The sequence below is a fragment of the Myodes glareolus genome, chromosome 13 (genome assembly GCF_982192425.1).
Source record: "Myodes glareolus chromosome 13, mMyoGla1.1, whole genome shotgun sequence".
Classification (NCBI taxonomy): Eukaryota; Metazoa; Chordata; class Mammalia; order Rodentia; family Cricetidae; genus Myodes; species Myodes glareolus.
In genome coordinates, this window is record NC_142038.1 from 52,616,634 (window position 1) to 52,641,490 (window position 24,857).

Consider the following 24,857-nt stretch of genomic DNA (forward strand, 5'->3'; position numbering starts at 1 on the left):
GAGAGCGGAAGGTTTGAATGGTCAGACCTATGACTGTTGGTCTTGTCCTTCTGTCAGTTCAGGAGAGAAGCTGCAAAGCTAGACCTCTAGCTACATAGAGACAATTTTAACCCGAAAAACGCTTCTGTTCCTCAGATTCCTTGTCATCCTGTGGAGTCTTCTCTTCTGTCCAGTCCTGCAGGAGTTTCTCCAAATTTAAGTCCGCCTCTACTTAAGGTAAGCGGAGAGCTGTGTCCGTTCGGGAATCTCTGCAGGATTCTTTCGGAACCAAAGGTCCCCAAAGCCTTATCTCGTTAGTTAGATTCATTTTTTTTTTTTTCTGGTCAAGAGTGTGAAACTGGATGATTTGGATCAAGCCAATCTTCTCTTCGTTCCACTTTTGAAATCCTGAACTCGCCAGAGGTCTGTAAGTTTTCGCCCTGAGCAACTGCAGTGTGACATTCCAGCTGCTTTAGACTTGATCCTTGATCCGGGCTTAGGCAGGCACTGGAAAGGGCGGAGAGGTTGAAAAAGTTGAACATCTGGCGTGTTCTTCTCTTAGATAACCCCCCTCCCTTGGTGAAGACTTGGAAGTCATGTCTACAGCACCTTTTCCATCTGCAAGAGAAGAGGAACGTTCTGTTTCAGCACCCAGTTTTAGGTCCAATCAAAGGAAGATGTTACACCTACTTTTGGAGAGAAACGCTTCTTTTACCGCCCGTTCAGACTTCCCTGGATCTCCAGGAGACAAACTCCTTGATTTGCCAAACCTAAGCATTTTGTCTGGGTAAATTCATTTTTAAAAAAGACTTATTTTTTTAATGATGTATAGGAGTGTATGTATGTGTGTGTATATCACATGTGGATATATGTTTGTGATTGTAGGTGTTTTCAGAGGTCAGAGACATTGTACCCCTGAAGTTACAGGTGGTTGCTCTGCTTGAAATGGGTGCTGGGACCCTAACTACAGTATTCTGGAAGAATTTTTTTTGTTTGTTTTTGTTTTTTGTTTTCAAGATAAGGTTTCTCTGTGTACCAGCCCTAGCTGTCCTTGAACTAGCTCTTGTCCAGGATGACCTTGAATACACAGAGATCTGCCTACCTCTGCCTCCCAAGTGCTGGAATTAAAGGCGGGCAGCACCGCTGCCCAGCGAGAACAGCAAACTCTTAACCAGAGCCATTACTCCAGAAAATAAACTAATTTTTAGTTTTACACCTTATTTTTGATTTTATGAGGTTTCTTTGCTGAATTATCCTGTTTCAAGTTTCAGGGTTTGAGTCTCAACCATGAACTTGAACATGTGACTCTTTTGAATCTTGAGCTTCCTTTTTATGTAACAAACAATAAAAAACATTTTTTTTCTATCTGGGACTTGGTGGAGTATGTTTGTTAAGACAGGATGACCACAGATTCAAGGCCAGCCTGGGTTTACCTTGAATTTCAGGACAATTAGTGGGCTATGGAGTGAGACTCTATTGCAAATAAATAATAACAAGAAGAAAAAAAACCATATCTTTTTTAAAAAAATTATTTATTTTGTGTATGGCTACATATATGCTTATACACCAGAAGAGAGCATCAGATCTCATTACAGATGGCTGTGAGCCACCATGTGGTTGCTGGGAATTGAACCTGGGTTCATCTGGAAGAGCAGCCAGTGCCCTTAACCTCTAAGCCATCTCTCTAGCCCCATCATTTTCTGTCTTAACAGGAATAATCCTTTCCTGTCTTATCAATGTGCTGTCTAGGAAGAACTCTGAAAATTTTATTATGATGTCCGATGAGTTGGTCACTTTAATTGTATCAGTTTTAGTGCTGTACTTTAGATTCTGGTCTTTTCGTCTTTACACCTCACTAGCAGACAAGATTTGAGGAGTAGTAGAGATTCCAGGGAGAAACTGAATTTGTTTCAGGGTGAATAGGATAGAGAATGTGGGGTCTAGATCCTATTTACAGGGCAGGAGAGATGGCTCCGTGCGTAAAGGCACCTGGCACCAAGCCTGATGACCTCAGAGCCACTGTCTCCTCGAGTTGTCTTCTGATCTTCACGCACAAGTATGTGCTCATACAAAAAATAAAATGTAGTAAGATTCTTTTTTAAAAAAATATTTATTTATTTATTTATTTATTATGTATACAATATTCTGTCTGTGTGTATGCCTGCCTGCAGGCCAGAAGAGGGCACCAGACCCCATTACAGATGGTTGTGAGCCACCATGTGGTTGCTGGGAATTGAACTCAGGACCTTTGGAAGAGCAGGCAATGCTCTTAACCTCTGAGCCATCTCTCCAGCCCCTAAAATATAGTAAAATTCTAAAAATAAAAAAAGAAATCCCTTTAGTTCTCATTAAATAATTCCCATCTCAGTATGTTGGTGAGAAGAAAATGAGGTTCACATTGTTGTCCTAGAGAAACGTGAAACGTGGGGGATTGTTTTCCTCAACCCAGTCTGAGCTGTTTAAAAATAACAGCTAGATTGGTTTGGATACTGTTTAGACCTTTGTGGTGGTAATTGCGAGAGATTTCATATGAAGAAATGATCTCTACCTTTTTAGGATAGTACACCCTAATGGGAGTCTTGATAGAGTCTTATGTCTCAACAGAGGAACTCCAAAACGTTGCCTTGACCTTTCGAATCTTAGCAATGGAGAGCTGTCTGCTTCTCAGCTTACCACTTCTGCTGACTTTGATGAAACCGGTAGGGGACAGTCTTCAAAGAGAAAACTAACTTTAAAATTTTTATCTTTATTTAATTTTTATGTGTATAAATGCTTTTCACGTGATGTATGATGTGTACCACATGCACGCCTGGTACCCTCAGAAGCCGGAACTGGGATTGCTGACTGTGATGAGCTACTGTGTAGATGCTAGGAAATGAACCTGGGTCCTTTGGAAGAGCAGCAAGTGCTCTTAACTGCTAACCTCTCTTGTGCTGGAGAGGTGACTCAGCCTTTAAAGGCTAAGGCTTAGCCTGGCAGTGGTGGCACACACCTTTAACCCAGCACTCGAGAGGCCGAGGCAGGCGGATCTTTGTGAGTTTGAGGCCAGCCTGGTCTAAAAGAGCTAGTTTCAGGACAGGCTCCAAAGCTACAGAGAAGCCCTGTCTCAAAAAACAAAACAAACAAACAAAAAATAAACAAAAAAGGGCTAAGGCTTATTATAACTTTTTCGAGAGAACACAAGGTAATAGCATAGAAATGGGAGATGGTGAAAATAGATAAAGAACCTATGTAAAACCAGGTATGTTAGCTTATGTAAACCCAAAACTTGGAAGGTTGAGACCAGCCAGCGCTACCTAAAAGTAGAAATTTTGAGGTTAGATAATTTTTAGTTGAATGATAAACGGAAAGAGAAAATGACAGTAATAGAAGTTGCTTTGCATTGGAAAAAGTTTTTCAAGAAGTAATTTATTTTGTTGACTGATTAATTGTGGGGATGCAAGTGCAGTAAAATTTTTTAATCCCAATTTAATCTCACTAGAAGCAAAGAAATCGGCATAAAAATACTTTATTTTACAAGACCCTTCATTCAGTCCTCAGTACCCTCCAAACTCAAAAGATATACTTTGTCAACTAATTGGTGTATGTGTGTGTGTGTGTGCACGCGCACGCGCGCGTGTGCACATGTGTGTGTGCGTGTGTGTGTTTCTGGGTCTAAACCAAAAAATTTTGCTAGTAAACCATTCTAATGTTTGCTCTAATTTCATATTTCCTGAATAGCCACTTTCTTTTCTGTTTGCTTTCTTGGGGAGGGGAGAAGGTGGAGGTTTGAGACTGTCTCATGTAGCTCAGGCTGGCCTCAAACTTACTTTGTAGCTATTGAACTTCTGATCTTATTTACCTCTCAAATTCTGAAATAACAGGCATATTTGTGTTTATTCCTTCTGAAGTGTTTTGCCTGCATGTATAGTGAATGTGTGCCTGGTGCCCAAAGAAGCTAGAAGGAGGTGCCAGATCCGTTGGAACTGGAGCTGAGAATGGTTGTGGACCACCGTGTGGGTGCTGAGAACCAAACCTGGGTCCTCTGCAAAAGCAGCAAGTGCTCTTAACCTCTGAGCCATCTCTCTAGCCCAGTTAATGCTTTTTTTCCCAGTTATTTATTATTACTGCGTGTTTGTGTGTTGGGGATGGCAGTAACAGACTATGAGATAACGGATGTGTGCCACCATGTTTTCATACAGTGCTGAGGACTGAACTTTGTGCATGCTAAGCAAACACTCTACCAAGTAAGCTGCCATGCCTAGCCCGTTATTTTTCATAACTGATTGCAGGTTCCTTGGATTCCTCAGGACCTCAGGATGCACAGTTAACCGTGAAGTAAGTTCTGCTGTTGAAAATGGTCTACATGCCTTCACTGCTCACAGGGAAGTCCTGTGTGGACTCTGCAGACGGTGAAGTTCTTCAATTGGGGTATTTGTGGGCTTGGAGGCCTAGATTCTGACTTGACAGCTTTTAAGTTTTCTGGTTCTAAATTGTGTTGTGAAATGCAGACTATTTTAAACTGGCACACACAGAAATATCTTGTTTTCACGTGAAGGGAATGGTATGCAGCACACATGCTGGAGCGTCTCTGCACATGTGAGGTGCTGCATTTCAGTGACTCGGGCTGCAGGGTCAGGAATGACATTGTTTTGATTTAACTTTCTTTACTCATAATATGAGATAACAGTAGCCCTTTTTTTTTTCCTTTTAGTTTTTCGAGACAGGATTTCTGTGTAGCTTTGGAGCCTATTCTGGAACTCAACTCTGTAGACCAGGCTAACCTCGAACTCACAGAGATCTGCCCTCCTTTCCCTCCCTAGTGCTGGGATTAAAGGCGTGTGTTACTACTGCCTGGCAACAGTAGCACTTTTTAAAAACAGCTATTGAAAAGATTAATTAAAATGAGAAGGCTGGGCAACTTGAGACACTGTCTTAAACGAAACAAAACACCATCCAACCCAAACGTTAAAAACAAATGCTAATCAGAGCCAGGTGATATGGTTTACATTTTAATTTCAAAACTCCAGTGGTCGAGGCAGGACAGTCAGTAGTTTAAGGCCAGCTTTACCTATGTAACAAGTCTGAGGCTAGCCTGGGCTTTGTATGACACCGTTTTAACACCATCTCCCATCTCTTCTACCCCTTCCCTGCAAAAAGCAAACAAACTCAGAAGAACAAAGCAAAACATATATATATATATATATATATATAACAAATACCAAGCATTTTATGTTTGTTGTTATAACTATGATGAAGTATCTCTTGAAGATCCTAAAATATTTAGCTAGGAGGTGTACATGGAATAAAAACTGATTTCAGTTAAACTCAAAACTTATTCTAGACAGTGGTGGTGCACGCCTTTAACCCCAGCACTTGGGAGGCAGAGGCAGCAGATCTCTGAGTTCAAGGCCAGCCTGGTCTACAGAGCAAGTTCCAGGACAGCCAGGACTGTTACACAGAGAAACCTGGGTTTCTTTTGTTTCTTTTTTATTTATTTTTATTAACTGGCCAGTTTCATTCCCAGAGGCATAGAAGGCGCGTGTGCACACACTCACACCCACCCCTACTCCTCAATATGAGTAATGTAAAACATTCCCAGTGTAACTCTGGCACACCATGCTCTGGGAAAAAAAAATAAATGTTTATGCTGGCAGATTGTAAAATCCTCTACTACTTCCTTTATTCCATCTTGTGCTTTTTTTGTTTTGTTTAATCTTTTCTTATTGAGTTTTACTGATCTCTACTTTTTTCTCTGCTCTCCTCCCTTTCTCTCCCCTGCCCTTCAACCCTCTCCCATGGTCCCCATGCTCCCAATTTACTCAGGAGATCTTGTCTTTTTCTACTTCCCATGTAGATTAGATCTATGTATGTCTCTCTTAGGATCCTCATTGTTGTCTAAATTCTCTGGGATTGTGATTTGTGGGCTGGTTTTCTTTGCTTTATGTTTAAAAACCACTTATGAGTGAGTACATGTGATAATTGTCTTTCTGGGTCTGGGTTACCTCACTCAAAATGATGTTTTCTATCTCCATCCATTTTCCTGCAAAATTCAAGCTGTTATTTTTTTCTGCTGTATAGTACTCTATTGTGTAAATGTACCTCATTTTTCTTATCCATTCTTCGGTCGAGGGGCATTTGGGTTGTTTCCTGGTTCTGGCTATGACAAACAAAGCTGCTATGAACATAGTTGAGCACATGTCCTTGTGGCACGATTGAACATCCTTTGGCTATATACCCAAAAGTGATATTACTGGGTCTTGAGGAAGGTTGAAGAAACCCTGTTTTAAAAAACTAAAACCATAAGAAAAATCAAAACTTATTCTAAATTGACTGTTTTAATCTTTTTAGTTTCTCCTTAGATATTGTATAAGGTAGACACTATTTAACCGCACTAGGGGAAGCTTTCTATGGCAGTTTTTATGAGTACATGTGAAAATTTTACTCGTATTCATGTTGTCTTTGAACTGATTTTTCTGTCTTTTCTTCTCTTTTTTTCTTCTTCTTCAAGACTGGATTTCTCTGTGTAGCCCTGGCTTGTCCTGATACTCTGTAGATCAGGCTCCAGAGTGCTGGGATTAAAGGCTTGTGACCACCACCTGGATTGATTTTGTTTTTTTCCTCTTTCAATAATTTTTTCTTGGAGGCTGGGTCTCGGTATGACCTTGAACTCACAGTGATCCTCCTACTTTCACCTGAATGCTGGCTCTACACTAGTGGGCCACAGGCCTGGCTTTGGGTTGTTGTAAATAGCCCATGCTGTGTATACTAGGTGGATGTGGGAGGGAAGCTCTGAAAAGAGCCTCCTGTCGCCAGTGTGGGAACATTACTAAGAATGCTTCAACAGAAGATGTAAGACTGGAGTGGCAGGTGTTGTCTGGAGGTCGCCTGACTTGCCCAAGGCCCCAGGGCCCATCCTAGCATCAGAACGGAAATAAGAGACCAGAAGGCAGACTTTCTTGTGTGCATGTTTATCTCATCCAGGTATGCTGGCGAACTGAGGGCCTTTTCCCCAGGACGCCACTGAGTCTTGATATTTGATACCCTGCATATTGTTGGAAGAGACAAATAAAGACTAGGACTCCTTGAATAGAAGAAAGGAAAACCTGGGTGCCCCTAACCACCGAAGAACCTGACTAGTGGTCTGTTTTTGTTTTAATCTTCAGGAATCCTCACCAGGACCCTATGAAAGGCATCCCAGTAGGTAGACCGACCTGCCCACCCACCTACTACCTCCGCCCCTTCCTTTGAATAGAGGTTCTTACTATGCTTGGCTAGCTGGGCTGGAGTTGAGCGCTGACGCTTCAGGCATGTATCGCCATGCCTAGCCTAGACTCTCCTTTGGTTTGACTGTGGCTTCATTTCTCTGGTGGGAAGCAGAGGGGTCCCAGCTGGTGGTGTGGCTTACAGAGGTTGGATGTTTTCAGAAGACAGTGTCTTTTAGGTGCAGCTTCTTTGTAGTACTCCAAATGCTTTGGACCATGGTCCCAGAAAAAGAGATGCAATGTGTGGCCTATCTGCAAATAAGGAAAATGTGAGTAGTTAGTGGAAACCTTGCTATATTAATTTTGTTCCTTTAAATGAACAACTGCTTGATGTCATGAAATCTAGGCTCAATATGCTAGACAAGCAAATTCCATCACTGTAACAACAACAACAACAACAACAAAACTCTTGTTTTTCTACCTAATGTTTAACCTTAGGACTAAAATCTAGCTCTATAGCAAGTTATCAGTTATCTTCAGTTGATCAGTTTAAGTATGCAAATTGCCATTGCTATCATGTAAATGATTGTTTTGAAATCGTCATGTTGTGTTTGTAGGTGTGGGCACACGTAGTACACACATATATGCAAATATACCTTCCCAAGCAAACTTTCTTCTCTATCCTTTTGCTTATGATGATAAAATTTGTATTCTCCAAAGCAAATCTGAGTGTCAGACATGAAGTCCACAGTATTGTATATCTTCAGATACACATTTAATGTTTGTGTGTATGTGTTTATGAGATGTGATTCTTTTGGCAGACATTACTACTACTTCTCTTTCTCCAGCCAATGCAGTTTTTCTTATACAGATAAACACCAATCTGAACACATTGGAGTGGGAGACACCTAGGACCCCGAGGTTTCGAAACCTGCCTGGAGAGCCTCTGGCTTCTCCCCTTCCTGTGCTGGTGAGTTGTTGAATATATTGACGATTAGAGTATTCATGGACCAGAGAGTAAGCTGTGGACTTCTGGCCTGTTGACTTGTTGACTTTTCCTTAGCTGCTTTAGGTGATAAAAGGGTGAGATAGTAAATCCAATCTCTATCTTTTTAGGTGTTTAAACTATGGAGTGAGAGTTTTTCTTAGACCTTTGGTTCCTTCTTTTCTCTTCCTTTCTTTTTAGGTTTTTGAGACAAGGTCTCATTCTGTAGTTCAGGCTAGCCTGGAAGTCGCTGTGTAGTTCAGGCTGTCCTAAGACCCACAACAATCCTGCTATCTCAGTCTAGTGCTAGGATAACAACCCTGCACCATGATGCATGTTGTCTAGTTTCTTTATTCTTTTTTGAAGTGAGGTTCCACTGCTCAGGCTAGCCTTGAATGCCTGTACTCAAGCTAGCCTCCTCTTTGGTCTTTTGAGTCCTGATGTTATAGGTTTCTGCCACTACAGGTTGCTTCTAAGAGTTGTACACTTTTAATTCTTCTTTTTTTTAATTTACTATGTATACAATATTCTGTCTGTGTGTATGCCTGCAGGTCAGAAGAGGGCACCAGACCTCATTACAGATGGTTGTGAGCCACCATATGGTTGCTGGGAATTGAACTCAGGACCTTTGGAAGAGCAGGCAATGCTCTTAACCACTGAGCCATCTCTCCAGCCCCCCACTTCTAATTCTTACATTTATATTGTTAATCTATTTTGAGTCAGTCTTTTTACATGATACAAGTGTTCTGGTTTTGTTTTGTTTTTCCAATTTTTCAAGACAGGATTTCTCTGTAGCTTTGGAGCCTGTCCTGGAACTAGCTCTTGTAGACCAGGCTGTCTTTGAACTCAGAGATCTGCCTGCCTCTGATTCCCAAGTGCTGAGATTAAAGGTGTGCGCCACCACCGCCCGACTGATACAAGTGTTCTGGATAAAGTCAGGGCTTCTTGTTTGTTATTTTTAATGTTTTGTTCTTTCATTGAGACAGGATTTGAGTATGTAGCTCAGGCTTGCCTTGGACTGCTCTTCCTTTTGTACCAGCCTCTTGATTAGTGAGATTATAGACGTGTGCTTTCACACTCATCCCTAACTAGGTTTTAATCTTGTCAATATACTTGATAGGAAAATAGAATCTTGGTGGAAAATGAAATGAGGTATCTGGGCAGTCCCATTACTACAGTTCCAAAACTGAGTCAAAATCTAAAGCTAGAAGACCAAGAAGAGATTTCAGAGGAGCCAATGGAATTTTCCCTGGAAGACCAAGGCACCAAGGTATGGTGTTCTGTTACTTTTCATTTTTCATCCTCTCTTTTCCATTTCATTTTTTATGTGCATGCCATATGTGTGGTGGTCAGAGGACAACTTGTGAAAGTTAGTTCTCTCTTTTTTTTTTTTTTTGTTTTTTGTTTTTGTTTTTGTTTTAAAGTAGCTACAATTTATTCCAAGCCCAGCACCACCAGAAGATTCACACACACTGTTTGGTGTTGGTTTTCCTCTCACTCTGTTAAGGCAGTGGTTTCCACAGGTCAGTTCGGAGATAGAAGCATAGTTCATGGCAGTTTGTTTTGCAAGCACCAGCCGCACCATACCATGCCAGGAAGAGCCCCAGGCTCCAGCCCAGCCTCTGGAGCTCAGAACCAAAAGCACTAATTTCAGGGAATGAAGTGAGATATTCCCAAAGTTAGTTCTCTCTTATCACGAGGCTCCAGGCGTCAACTCAGGTCAGCAGGCTTCGCGAGCTGAGTCATCAGTGGCCCTTGGTTTCTGCTATTGTTATTGTTTTTTTTGTTTGGTTGGTTTTTTGTTTTTTTGTTTTTTGTCTTTTTGAGACAGGGTTTCTCTGTGTAATGGCCCTAGTTGTCCTGGAACACACTCCGTAGACCAGGCTCACCATGAACTCACAGAGATCTGCCTACCCCTGCCTCCTGAGTGCTGGGATTAAAGGCTTGTGCCACCATCGCCCTGCTGTTTTTGTTTTTTAAAAGCAAGGCCTGAGGATGTAGTCCGGGTTGCTGACATTGCTGTTCAGAGCAGCTCTGAAGGGCACACTCCTGTCTTAACCTCCTGGATACTAAGACTATATGTATTCAATCTTGTGCTGCCATTCCAAATTTTCCATTTCAGTTTGTTTGTTTGAGACAGGGTCTAACTTTGAGGCTGTCTTGGAACTCCTTAATCCTCCTGCCTCAGTCTCCCAAGTGCTAGAATTACAGGTATGAGCTTCTACATTTATTCCTAAGTAAACAATAGTCTATACCAGGGCTGTGAAAACAAAACAAAACACCAGGATCTTAGTCATGATACATGCCTATAATTTCACTGCTTGGTAAATAGAAGCAGGAAGGTTGTAAGTGAAAAGCCAGCCTTGATTACATAGTGAGGCCTGGTCTCAAAGGGGTAGTGGGACTGGAGAGATGACTCAGCAGTTAAGAGCCTGGGCTGCTCTTTCAGAGGACCAGGGTTTAAGTTCAAAATTTTATTTTAATGAAAGAAAGAAAGAAAGGAAGGAAGGAAGGAAGAAAGAAAGAAAGAAAGAAAGAAAGACAGACAAAAGTCTTTAGACTCGAAGAATCACCTGACGGATAGAGTCTTGTCACCATGGAGATCACCCTATTACTGAATGAGAAATTTTAGTCAGTAATTTGAGTCATCAGAAGAAGTGATGGCTGGAATAACCAGGCAGGATCTTGCAAGTGTTTTACAGTGTACTTCCCACACCACTAGAAGATAATTTGAAACTGCTTGTGCCTTGTAGGTGTGTGTTGACATTCCAGAGATAGTTTCTGAGGTGTTTAGCACTTCTGAATCAGCTTCATTGATTTGAAACTAATGTGGGCAAAGATGTTTATAAATCCACTCCCTTAAATGGAGTAACTTTGTCTAGAGGGATAACCTCACTAATGGAGATGGATGGACACGAAAGGGCAGGATGTGTGGGAAATAGTGCACTCGACATACAACACACCCTTGTACTGAAACTTTAGAAAGTTAAAGATAATTGATTTGCCAGACTTGGTGGCTCATGCTTGTAATTCTAGCACTTGGTACGCTGAGACAGAAGGTTTCTTCAAGCCCGGAGTTGGCCAGGGTAGCAGAGGGATACCCTGTTTCCTCAAGCTAAGGGTAGTGAGTTCACAAGGCAGATATGGTCCATGGGTTTCAGTTCCTGGTCTCTTACTAGTGTTAGGCCATCTGCCATCTACTGTGAGCCTCAACTTTTCCTTATAAATGGGAAAGCAGGGCTAGGCAGAAGGCTCATCTTATAAAGTCCCAGAACCACACAAATGCTGGGTGATTCCACCTGTAATCCAGCTCTAGAAGGGGGAAGACAGTAGGCAGAGATTGGGGTCAGCTGGCTAGTAGGGCAGCCTTATTAGCCAGCTCTCTGCTCAGTTGATGACTGACAGACTGCCTCCATGAATGAGGAGAGCGATTGAGGAAGACTATTGGCGTCCACCTAGAGCCTCCACATGCATTCACAGACACGTGCACACATGCACCTGGGTTACACGAATACACATGCAAAAGTCAAATGGAGAATGTAATAACTTCCACAGAATTTCTGTCCATATGATAAAGTATTAAGAGCAATTTGTATAACTCCAGCACTCAGGAAGCTGAGGCAAGAGAAATCCAAGTTCAAGGCCAGCCTGTCTCAATCTCTGCTTCTCCCTAAAAGCATGTGTGTTCTTATCTCATACATCTATCTGTCTGTATGTGTGCGTGTAAACATGGGGTAGTAGTGTTTAATGGAGGATGCCTTAGTTATTTTGTATTGTATATCTTGAATGTCTGTAATTCTTTTTTTTTTCTTTCTTTTTCTTTTTTTGGTTTTTTGAGACAGGGTTTCTCAGTAGTTTTGGAGCCTGTCCTGGAACTCGCTCGCTCTGTAGACCAGTCTGGACTCAAATTCATAGAGCTCCTCTGGCCCCTACCTCCTGAGTGCTGGGATTAAAAGCATGTGTCACCACCACGCAGTGCAATTCTTTTTTGTTTGTGAATTACACCTCAATGAAAGAGAAAACTATTTTTTGTTGAGAGTGGTGGCGCAGGCCTTAATCTCAGTGTTCGGGTGGCAGAGGCAGAAGGATCCTTGAAAGCTGGAGGCCAACCTTGTCTACATTGAGACCTTATCTCAAAAAACAAAAAGAAAAGAAAAGACAAAGAAGGTTGGGCAGTGGTGGTGCTCGCCTTTAATCCCAGCACTTGGGAGGCAGAGGCAGGTGGATCTTAGTGAGTATGAGGCCATTTCAGCCTTGTCTACAAAGAGAGCTTCAGGCCAGCCAAGACTGTTACACAGAGAAACCCTGTCTCAAAAAAAAAAAGAAAGAAAGAAAGAAAGAAAGAAAATAAAAAAGAGAAGAAAGAAAGAAAAGAAAAGAGAAACTTAAAAGTAGTTTATAATATTCCATATGATTTATTATTTTTTAAGGTTTATTTAATTTTTACTTGTGTGTTTGTGTAGATATCTGTGTCAGCCCGAGGACTGTGTCAGATCCGCTGGTGCTCCGTCACTGGTTGTGCTGAGCCACCATGTGAGTGTCAGGAACCAAACTCTGGTCCTCTGAAAGGGCAGCAAGTGCTCTCAACCACTGAGCTTTTTCTTTCCTCTACTTTATTATTGTCAGTAATAACTGATATAAGTCAGAACAACATTTAATAAATATTATGTTGTTAATATGTGCCAAGTGGTTACTACCATAGAGGATAACCATAGTTAAGATAGGGAAGATTTCTTGGACTAGAAAGAGTTCATTTTGTGGCTGGAGGCTTGGTGGTAAAGAGCCTGGGCTGCTCTTCCAGAGGACACAGGTTTGGTTCCCAGCACCCACGCTGGTGGTTCACAGACAGCTACCTGTGACTCCAGTTTTAACGAATTTGATTTTCATATCTGGCCTCTCTATGAGTAGTAGGCACACGCTTACCGAATATTCTCACATATGGATGAAACATACGTAAAATAAAAATAAAATATATCTTAAAAAATAAAGATAGGTCAACTGGTTAAGTGCTTATTGTGTTAGCACGGCGACCTGAGCTCCAGCCCCAGCTCCCACATAAAAAGCCAGATGCAGTAACATCCCAGTGCTAGGGAAGCAGTCAGCGGAGGCTGTCCAGCCTTGTCTAATCAGCAGTCCCAGACTTCATTGAGAGACCCTGATGCAAAACAAGGGGGGTGACTGCTGAGAATGACACCCAGGGTTGACCTCTGGCCTTCATCCACCAGAGCGCTCACATTTACAAGAGAAGATTCATAGTAATTGTACAGGAGATCCTGGGTTCAACCCCTGGCACCGGGGTGGGGGTGGGGGCGCATATTTCTTGAGTGTCATATGATAATATTTTCTTGTTCTTTTTGTTTTGTTTTGTTTTGTTTGGCAGGGGGATTAGGGTTTCTCTGTGTAGCTCTGACTGTCATGGAACTAGCCCTGTAGACCAGACTGGCCTCAAACTCACAGAGATCTGCCTGCCTCTGCCTCCTGAGTGCTGGGATTCATGTGCCACCACCAGCAGCCCAGTTTATTGCTCTTTTTTAAGGTGGAGTCTTATTCTGTGGTCCTGATTGGCCTCAAACGTGTGACCTCTGCCTTATAGCCTCCTAAATGCTGGACTCACAAATAGGACAATTTTATACTTAAATTTTAGGAACCTGCGTATTGCAGGATATCATTTTACATTCCCACCAGTAATACACAGAAGTCCCAGTTTCTCTACATCTAAAAAAATTATTTATTTAAAACATTTTTAGATTTTTATTTTTTATCTATGTGTGTGTATTTAGTTTTGTGTGTGTATGTGCGTGTGTGTATGTGTGTGTGTATGTAAGAATGCATATTCATATGAAGGCCAAAGAACAGTTTTTGTTTTTTGGAACAGCATTTCTCTGTGTAGCTCTGGCTGTTCTGGAATTTACCCTGTAGACTAGGCTGGCCTCAAACTCATAGAGATCCACCTGCTTCTGCCTCCCAAGTGCTGGGATTAAAGGTGTGCGCCCCCACTGCCTGGCTAGAGAACAGACTGTGGAGCTGGTTCTCACTTCCACATTTATATGGGCTCTGGGAATTGAACTCAGGTTGCCAGGCACCAGCAAGTACCTTACTTACTGCACCATCTTGCCAGCCCTGTTCTTTAAATCTTTCTTTTTTTAAAATTTTATTGATTTTTTATTTCTTGAACTCTTTTTTCTCTGCTCTCCTCCCTTTCTCTCCCCTGCCCTTCAACCCTCTCCCAAGGTCCCCATGCTCCCAATTTACTCAGGAGATCTTGTCTTTTTCTACTTCCCATGTAGATTAGATCTATGTATGTCTCTCTTAGGGTCCTCATTGATGTCTAGGTTCTCTGGGATTGTGATTTGTAGGCTGGTTTTCTTTGCTTTATGTTTAAAAACCACTTATGAGTGAGTACATGTGATAATTGTCTTTCTGGGTCTGGGTTACCTCACTCAAAATGATGTTTTCTAGCTCCATCCATTTGCCTGCAAAATTCAAGCTGTCATTATTTTTTTCTACTGTGTAGTAATCCATTGTGTAAATGTACCACATTTTTTTTTATTCATTCTTCGGTCGAGGGGCATTTAGGTTGTTTCCAGGTTCTGGCTATGACAAACACTATATCTGGCTATGACAAACAGAACAGAAATATGTTCTGGCTGCTATGAACATATTTGAGCACATGTCCTTGTGGCACGATTGAACATCCTTTGGATATATACCCAAAAGTGGTATTACTGGGTCTTGAGGAAGGTTGTTTCCTAATTTCCTGAGAAATTACCACACTGACATCCAAAGGGCTTGTACCAGCTTGCATTCCCACCAGCAATGCAGGAGTGCTCCCTTTTCCCCACAACCTCTCCAGCATAAGTTGTCATCAGTGGTTTTGATTGTTCTTTAAATCTTTGACATGAGAATTGGGTAAGTGAGAGTTTTGTCATTTCAGAGCTTATGTCTAAAGAAGATGGCCCCTCTCGGTGACATTAATGCCATTCAGATGGAGGAGGAAGAGTCTGACCAAGGGTATCTGATTGGTGATTTCTCCAAGGTGAGTTTGTTTCTATCTGCCTTTACTACATGTGTGTGTGCGTGTGCATGTGTGTGTGTGTGGTTGTGTGTGTGCATGCATGCGAGCTCACAGAGATCTTTCTGCCTCTGCCTCCTGAGTGCTGGGATCAAAAGTGTGTGCCATCACCATCAGGCTGAATCGTCTGGCTTTTAATCTCTGTTTGCAGAGGATGCTAGATGTAACACTAAATATGCTTTGTTGACCTAAAGGTATATATACCTCAACCCTAAGTCTATCTACTGAGAAGGTATTTCTTGTTTATCTAGGAAAAAATCCAGAACACTGGTATGTATATGAAACTTTGTATCCTTTCTTCTTGTTAGAAATATCTTTTTGAGAGCTGGCAAGATGGCTCAGCAGACAAAAAGCACCCTGAAGCCTGTGGTGGAAGAAAAAAACCAACTCCAGAAAGTTGTTCTCTGACCTTGACACATGTATGGTGGCGCATGAGTACCCACAGTCACCCTCACACACATTTTTAAAAGTCATTTATTGATTTTGTATACAGTGTTCTGCCTGCATATGTGCCAACGTGTCAGACGAGGGCACCGGATCTCATTACAGATGGTTGTGAGTCACCATGTGGTTGCTGGGAATTGAACTCAGGACCTCTGGAAGAGGAGCTAATGCTGGTACCCTTTGAGCCATCTCTCCAGTTCTCACACACAATTTTTAGGTTGTTTAAAAATCTTTTAAACTGGGTGTAACGGCTCATTTCTATAGTCTCAGCACTCAGGAGACTGAAGCAGGAGAATTGCTGCAAGTTTCAGATCAGCTTAAACTCTATACTGAGTTCTAGGCAAACCAGACTATCCAGTGAGACCTTGTCTCTAAAAGCAGTTTGTGTGTGTGTGTGTGCAAATAAATAAAATGATATTAATACTTGGTCAATATAAAAAAGTAGAAAAACTTATCCCAAACCTTATTAACCAGGAAGATTATCTTCTGTGTGTATTTCTACAGACTTTTTCCACACAAACATACACAGACAAGTATTTTTATCTCCTTGTCCTCAATAACAACAAAAATAACTGTTATGCTCTTTTGAGTCTGTTGAGGTTTTGTGTGCTTCTCTGTTGTGGGCTCATCGGAATAAGAGCACAGCTCAGTGGTAGAGAGAGTGCTTGCCTGCTGTGTCCAGGTTCTGGAAGAATCCTCAAACTGCCTGTCTTCCCACTTCGTATCAAGTCTGTCTTTTCTGAGGCAGGGCAATGAGATCCTGTCCCCAACCACAGCCGAAGCTCTTCAGTGAGGGCTGGAGATGTGACCAGTGATAGGATGTGTGCTAGATGCTCAAGGCCCTGGGTCCAGTGAGGGCTGGAGATGTGACCAGTGATAGGATGTGTGCTGAGATGTCCAAGGCCCTGGGTTCAGACTCAGACAATCTTTCCAGCAGCAAACAGTTCTGTTTCATCATTTATATTTGCTCTTACAATGTTTTTATTGTTAACGCCTTTAAGTTTTCCGGGTGAGTGTGCGTGTGCATGAGAATGATGTGTAGTGTTTGTGTCATATGCTAGAGGACAGCTTCCGGGAGCTGGTTTTCTCCTTCTACTGTGTGGGTCCTGGGGCTGAACTCAGGTTTTCAAGCTTGGTGGCAATTACCTTTACCCACTGGCCCGTGTCTCTGGTCCTGTTTTTGTTTTTGTTTTGAGACGGCCTGTTTTTTGCCAGGCTTATGCACAACCACCTGGCTTATGTTTTTGTTTTTTAAGATATCTCATTTAGCCAGCAGGTGGTGGCTCACACCTCTAATCTCAGCATTTGGGAGGCAGAAGCAGGCGGATCTCTGTGAGTTTGAGGCCACTCAACTACAGAGTGAGTTCTGGGATGGCCAGGGCTGTTACACAGAGAAACCATCTCAAAAAATGATAGCATCTCATAGCTCAGGATCCTTCTTCTGCTTCAATCTCCCAGATGCTAGGATTACAGATGTACACCTTGCGTGCTGTTCCTCAGGGGCTGTCACCATATTTTTTTGAGACAGGGTCTCTCACTGGATCCTAGGGCTTATAGACGAGTCTAGACTGGCTGGCCAACAAGCCCCAAGGATCCTTGTGCCTCTGCCACCCCAGCTCTGGGATTACAAATGCATACCATCCCGCTAGCTTTGTGTGTGGATGCTCGTGTCAATGCGGGTTCTCATAGTTGTATTTTGCCGCCTGACCTATCTCCCCAGCACTCCCATTGTATTGTTAACAACAACAACAACAACAACAGAATTGTTTATTTTTATTTTGTTTTTACGTGTTTTGCCTGAATATCAGTACGGGCCATAGTCACTGAGAAATGAACCTTGGTCCTCTGCAAGAGCACCAAGTACTCTTAACTACTGAGCAATGTCTCCAGCTCCACATTTCATCATTTAAAAAAAAATGGCTAAACAGTGCACACCTTTAGGTAGGCAGATCTCTGTGAGTTCAAGGTCAGCCTGGTCTACATAGTAAGTTCCAGAACTGTCAGAGTTACATAGTGAGACTCAAAAAACAACAATAAATTTTTGTTTGTTTGTTTGTTTTTTCTAGATAGGGTTTCTCTGTAGTTTAGAGCATGTCCTGGAACTAGCTCTTGTAGACCAGGCTGGCCTCGAACTCACAGAGATCCGCCTGCCTCTGCCTCCTGAATGCTGGGATTAAAAGTGTGTGCCATTACTGCCCAGCCAAAAAATTTAAAAAAAAAAGTTTTATTTATTTTGTATACAGTTCCGCCTGCATGCCAGAAGAGACCACCAGATCTCATTATAGATGATTGTGAACCACCATGTAGTTGCTGGGAATTGATCTCAAGACCTCTGGAAGAGCAGCCAGTGCTCTGAGCCATCTCTCCAGCCCCAACAAAATGTTTTTATTTTATGTATATGGGTTGGATGCCTGTGTCTGTGCATCACATGTGTGCAGTGTCGTCAGAGGCCAAAAGAGGGCATCAGAGCTATTGATACTATAGCTAGAGACAACTGTGAGCCACCATGTGGGTGCTGGGAGTCTGAACCCGGGTCCCCTGGAAAGCAGCCAGCCATCTCCCCTGAACCAAGACGTGGGTGCTGGGAGTCTGAACCCGAGTCCCCGGGAAAGCAGCCAGCCATTTCCCCTGAACCACCACATGGTTGCTTGGAGTCTGAACCCGGGTTCCCAGGAAAACAGCCAGACTTGTATTTCATCATTTTCAATATCTGTTCATTAGTTAATTTTTTGGCTACTCATGATTTCTCTATAAATCCTTTCTGTGGGGCATTTGGGTTTATAATTTTCCTTATTAGTAAATTGGGCATATTTGTGGAAACGTAAAGTTCGGTGTACATCCTTGAAAATTTCCTAGGGATCAGTTATTGGAAACAGAATTGCTGTTTTGTTTTGTTTTCTAATATCACTTGAAAGCCAGATGTGGTGTTGTACACCTTTAATCCTAGAACTCTGGAGGCAGAGGCAGGGGGATCTCTGAGTTAAGGCCAACCTGGCCTATAAAGTGAGTTCCAGGATAGATCTACACAGAGAAATCCTGTCTCAAAAACAAGCAAAGACAGGATTCACTTGGAAAGGACACTATGGGAGTCTTTGATCTGATGCTTGGGCTGGGAATTCCTGCTGTAATTTTAGTTCTTGGGTCTTTCTAGGTGTGTGTGCTGCCGACGGTGTCAGGAAAACACCAAGATCTGAAGTACGTCACCCCAGACACAGTAAGCAAATTTCTGCAGATGACAACTGGGCGATCATATCATCAGCCACCTGGCCTGTGCGCCCCTAAAGCCCACCTCTGTCTGTGTTGCCGTCACTCTGTCCACTCTCATGGGCGTCTTATTCCACTGAGGCTGTATTAAAAAGACTTCTTTGTATCCATTTTCTATCTTCTTATCAATCTAACTGTCTGTTTCAGAGATAAGGTTTCCCTCTGTAGACCAGGCTATCCTGGAACTCACAGAGATCAGTCTGCCTCTGCCTCTGCCTCTGCTTCTGCCTCTGGAGTGTGTGCCACCATGTCCAGCTCCATTTTCTGTCTTTTAAAATTTTTGAATTAAACAAACGATATATTATTATAAATAAGGGAGAAAAGGGAAGGAAGACGTAAAAAGAAAAAAAAAATACTCAGTTGGGGCTCAAAGTAGCCATGAACCCTTATTTATATGTTAGCAATCTCTCTTTCACACACAAACAACAGCAGCAGAACCACACATACATGCGCGCGCGCACACACACACACACACACACGCACACACATGATGACTCTGAAAACGTCTCCTTTATTCCAGACTGTTTGTGAATTCACTGAGTAATGACCTTGCATTTCTGCGCTGTCTACACCTCCTGAGTGCTGAGAGTCTAAGCAGGGGCCGCCATACCTGGTGTGATCCGTGCTCGCAGAGTTGCAGGGTGGGGGAGCAGGCTTTGTGTGTGCACTGTTCCACCTCGGTTTCTCCAGCTCCCCACTCACTCTTTCTGAGACAGGATCTCTCTATGTAGTCCCAGCTGGCCTGGAACGTGCTGTGAAGATCACACTGGCCTTGAATTTACAAAGATCTGCTTGCCTCTTTCTTCTGAGTACTGGGATTAATTTTAGTTTATAAAAAAATGGAGTAATGATGAGAACTTATAGTTTTGCTTGGTGAGATTATTGTAAGTATTTGAGGCCAGCAATGGCTACATGATAAGACCTTGTCTCAAAAAAAAAAAAAAAAAGAAAAGAAAGAAAATAAAAGAAAAAGAAAAAGGCCAGTCATGGCACACATCTTTAATCACAGCATCTGGGAGCAAAGGCGGGTGCATTTCTGAGTTTGAGGCCAGCCTGGTTTATAGAGAATTCCAAGACAGCCAGGGGTATGCAGAGAAACCCTGCCTTGAAAACAAAACAAAGCAAAAGAAGATCTGTATTATTTTAATAACTATATAATCTGTTATACCAGAATGTATAGTTTATTTAACTAAACCTTTCTTATTGAATATTAAGTTGTTTCTAATATTTCAGTATCCTAAAACAATGCTAAGATGAATATCAATTTGTGTACTTTTACTTAAAGTGTTAGAAGAAACTGGGGGTAGTGGGTACATGCTTTTAATCCCAGCAGTTAGGAGGCAGGGCCAGGAGGATCAAGGGTTCAGAGTCTTCCTCAGGTATAGTGAGTTTGAGGACAGCCTGGGCAACATAAGACTTTATCTGTTCAAAACAAAGAGTTTAAAATAGGAGGTATAATTTCATGTATTTTTATATGTATTTATAAAGTTCTTTCTAAAAAGGCTGAGCTAATGTATTCTTCTAGAAGCAGTTTTAAGTTTTCTCCTTTAAATACAAATCCTCATGAACTATAAGTTCATCATTACTCCATTTTTTATAAACTAAAATTAATCCCAGTACTCAGAAGAAAGAGGCAAGCAGATCTTTGTAAATTCAAGGCCAGTGTGATCTGCATAGCACGTTCCAGGCCAGCTGGGACTACATAGAGAGATCCTGTCTCAGAAAGAGTGAGAGTGGGGAGCTGGAGAAACCGAGGTAGAACAGTGCACACACAAAAAATATGTTTTCTGAAAGACTTGGTGAATGGGGAACTATTTCCCATGTCTTCTTATAAAATTGGGTTCTTTAGCTACTACCTCTGCTTCTGCTGTCTTCCTTGGATGTCTCCTGAGAGGTTGCTTGTGACCATGCTTGTCTCTAGATGGATAGGTAACCTCAACATCAGCCATATGTGGCCTCTGCACAGGCATCTCCACTTCGTGCTCATATGTGGGACTGGGCTTAACCATTGCCATGTTGCAGATGCAGGCTACCTCTGGAGGTTGTGCATGCAGCATGGCCCTGGGTGACAAATGGGAGTATACAAAAAGGTGCTGTGGCTCCTCTCTGAGTGACAGCGGACAGGAGTTCAGTCTCCCTCTCCCTGCAGGTGGCTGATTTACTGTCTGGAAAGTTCCAGGATCTGATTGAGAAGTTTTATATCATCGATTGCCGCTATCCGTATGAGTACCTGGGAGGACACATCCTGGTGAGGTGACACTGGGGACATTAGCAAGGGAGAGGCTGGAGATTGGGTTTATTGAGAAGAGTGTATGGGCAAAGGGTCCTGTGAAATCTAGCTCCAGGATGGAGATTGTCTGTTTGGATCATGTCAGAGGGAATCTTCATTTCTGTGTTAAATCTGTGCCTTGAGCAATCCCTTTCCCTCCTGGATAATCTCCCTCTTTCCTGTGGGAGCCCTGAAGTAAAAACAGTCAGAGAACCAGGAACACTTTGCAAACATTTAATGTTCACAAACAGTTCTCAGAGTTTAAACTGTACTCCGGTGGTTCTGTGAACGGGCACGGAGCAGATACAGACCAAACTCTTTGCCAAGCCCTAGGGTAGATACAGAGATAGGCTTAGACTCTTGCCCTGGATTCCTTCTTGTCTAGTCTTTCTGGCCTAAATATCCCAGCATAGTATCCCAGGCGTTCCTGAGTATTGACTAGACACAAGCCCTTGAGGGAATGCTTGCTAACATCTTTTTCTACAGGGAGCCTTAAACCTGTACAGTCAGAAGGAACTGCATGAGTTCTTCCTGAAGAAGCCTATTGTCCCTCTGGACGGCCAGAAAAGAACCATCATTGTGTTCCTCTGTGAATTCTCCTCAGAGCGAGGCCCCCGAATGTGAGTGTCTGAGGTTGGCAATGGAAATGGATCTTGAGAGAGACTTGTCAGACCAGTTTAGACAGACTAACCCGAATGAGCGCCTTCCACTGCAGTTAGATGGTGTAGAACTTTGAGACATGGGTCCTGGCTAGTACACACAGGCCATGGGGATGGGCCTTGGGGGTTGTTGTCCAGCCCTATTTCCTGTCCCATACCTGCTTCCCGATCCACCAAGGTGTGAACAAGCTGGGCAATAACCTCCCACTGCCAGCAGTGAGGCTGCAAGGCCTCCATGCCTTAGGGTGTTTGAAGGAAAGTGTTCCCAGATTGAGAAATTGGAGCACTAAAGGGAAGAACTGGGCACTGGAGATGTAACGCAGCTGGCAGAGTGCTTGTCTAGAATGCATGTCCTTGGATTTGACCCCAACATTGCATACAACTGGTCATGATTGTACACACCTAGAAGCCCAGCCCAGAAAGGTGGGAGTCACACAACCAGGAAGAACAGAAGTTTACGATCATCCTGGGTTCTAGATCAGCCTGGGCTAGAGAGCCTGTCTCAAAAAAAGAGCCAGACATAGTGGTGCATGCCTATAATCCCAGTACTTTGGAGGCAGAGGCTGGCAGATCTCTGAGTTTGAGGCCAGCTTGTGTTCCATGGTAAGACCCTGTCTCAAAAACAAAACAAACACAAACAAACAAAAATCCATGTAAACACACACACACACACACACACACACAAAGAGGTTTAGGGGTGAAGCTTCAATGAAGGAAATGGAAGAGAATGTTATTTGGACCTTGGTTAGCAAATGGTGAGAGGTTATGCGTATTAGGAGTGGTGGCTGGGGATTAACCTTGTCTTCTAGACAGTACTTTACCCCTGAACTACATTCCTAGTCATAAAGGTTCTTTAGGGAAGTTAGTCATGGTCTGCCCCCACCCACCACTGAAGGCTTGCGGGCTCCTGACTTTTTGCTTCCTTCACCCAATTCATCTCTGAATTTTCTCTAAAGGTGCCGTTCTCTGAGAGAAAAAGACAGAGCTCTGAACCAGTACCCGGCATTATACTACCCAGAGCTGTATATCCTCAAAGGCGGCTACAGAGACTTCTTTCCAGAATATATGGTAAAAGGACATGGAAGAGCACAGACATGGTGGGGTGTGGGGGTGAGGTGAGGTGGTGGTGTGGCTCAGACTCAGAAGAGCCAGCGTTAGCCTGCAACCTCCAAGACTGTAAACATCCTGAGAGGAAACTGCTGTAGCTCAGCCACTGGGAGCAACACCTCTTGTCCTGAGTGGGCAGAGCTCAGGAGCCTAAGGAGTCCTTGTCCTTGTCCCCCACTTTCAGGAGCTGTGTGAACCACAGAGCTACTGCCCTATGCACCACCAGGACCACCAGGCTGAGCTGCTCAGATGGCGAAGCCAGAGCAAAGCGCAGGAAGGGGAGCGGCAGCTTTGGGAGCAGATTGCCGTCCTGGTGAAGGACGCGAGGCCGTGATAGTGGGTGTGACAGTGGCCGTGAAGTCACCGGAAGACAATGGAGATGCCGAACAGAAAGAGTCATCTATGCCGCTAACCCTATGATTGTTAAACTGCGAAAATTGGGGACAGTCAGGCGTGGTGCACACCTTTAGTCCCAGCACTTAGGAGGTAGAGCCAGGAGGATCTCTGTGAGTTTGAGGCCAACCAGGGCTACACATGACCCTGTCTCAAAAACAAACAAATAAAAAGCAAACAAAGCAAAACCCATCAGACAAAAGCCTCCAGGTGTTTACAAGCTGTCATACTGACTGCTAGGCCTGAGAACCAGCTTGGTGTCAGTGAGCTGCTGCCTGGGGGCTGAATGGTGAGCAGAGGTGTTCACACTGCTTCAGGGAGTTCATAGGGCTCTCTGCTCATGTCTTATCAGAAGCCAAACAGCTGGTTCTCCGTCCAGGCCTGGCTGTCTGAAATCCTGCCTCTTCTCTTTCTTTGTGTTTTCTCCCGTTGCTCCCCATCCTCTTTACTGAATGGGAAAGGAAACAGGAGATGTGTGATTGTGAACCCAGGCTCTTCCTAGATCTACATAAAGTGAGGAGTCGCGAGTGAGGCTCCTTTAAGGGATTGTCGTGCCTGGTGGGGGGCTTGCCTAGCTCTAGCACTATAAACAATTTGAAAATACAGTCTTGGACTGGAGAGATGCCTCATGGGTAAACGTTTGCTGCGTAAGCATGAGGAGCTGAGTTCCAAACCCAAGAAGCCCCGTGAAACTGAGCGCTGTGACTGCATCTGTAGTCCTGGTGCCCTTTCACGAGACGGAGCTGCGAACAGAGGCCCGGGACCCCTCTCAGGCCAACTAAACCGGCATACGCGAGTGAACAACAGAGAGGAGACCCTGACTTAAGGTGGGAGATGGAGACCAACACCAGAGGAATGCCCTGACTCTCACACACAGCTTTGAGACCTACAGGTAGAACCTGATAATGCCAAAGTTCTTTTCTTTAGTGCTTAAGTTTTAGAGCATTGGCCCTCAGCACCATGAATTTGAACTAAAAATAAAAAAAATGGTGTTTGCTTCAGCAGCACATATACTCAAAATGGAACAAAAACGCAAGGATAATGCACAGATTAGTGAACCATTCAATATATACCTGTATACACACACATGTGTGCATACATATACAGATAAAATACTTATTCCTCATTTCAGATTTTTAAAAAAGATGTATATATTATTATTTTTTTTTTTTTTTTGAGACAGGGTTTCCTAGTAGCTGTGGAACCTGTCCTGGAACTCACTCTGTAGACCAGGCTGACCCCAAACTCACAGAGATCCACCTGCTTCTGCCTCCCAAGTGATGGGATTAAATGTGTGCGCCGCCACCACCACTGGCAAAAATCCCAGCACTTGGGAGGCAGAGGCAGGCAGATCTCTGTGAGTTTGGGGTCAGCCTGGTCTACAGAGTGAGTTCCAGGACAGCCAGGGCAACACAGAGAAAACCTGTTTCAGGAAAAAACCAACAACAAAACAACTTTCAAGTGTGGAGCAAATGCCTGTAGTCTGAGTACTTGATGAGGT

At 43.2% G+C, this 24,857-nt stretch overlaps 1 protein-coding gene across 2 annotated transcripts; it reads left to right on the forward strand.

The window, feature by feature from the left end:
• The first annotated feature begins 16 nt into the window (after window positions 1-16).
• Cdc25c (cell division cycle 25C) lies at window positions 17-23,544 on the forward strand. Of its 2 annotated transcripts, none has more exons than XM_048442460.3 (15): window positions 17-216; window positions 329-406; window positions 542-766; window positions 2,584-2,678; window positions 4,251-4,296; window positions 7,125-7,158; window positions 7,403-7,492; window positions 8,035-8,133; window positions 9,269-9,418; window positions 15,083-15,184; window positions 18,816-18,878; window positions 21,078-21,176; window positions 21,684-21,817; window positions 22,813-22,924; window positions 23,148-23,544. In XM_048442460.3, the coding sequence occupies exons 3-15, from the start codon at window positions 576-578 to the stop codon at window positions 23,295-23,297; spliced, it is 1,365 nt and encodes a 454-aa protein (XP_048298417.3). In that variant the 5' UTR covers window positions 17-216; window positions 329-406; window positions 542-575; the 3' UTR covers window positions 23,298-23,544. The 2 variants fall into 2 exon arrangements, with proteins under 2 accessions (XP_048298417.3, XP_048298416.3); XM_048442459.3 differs by having other exon boundaries at window positions 329-402.
• Window positions 23,545-24,857: the final 1,313 nt, after the last annotated feature.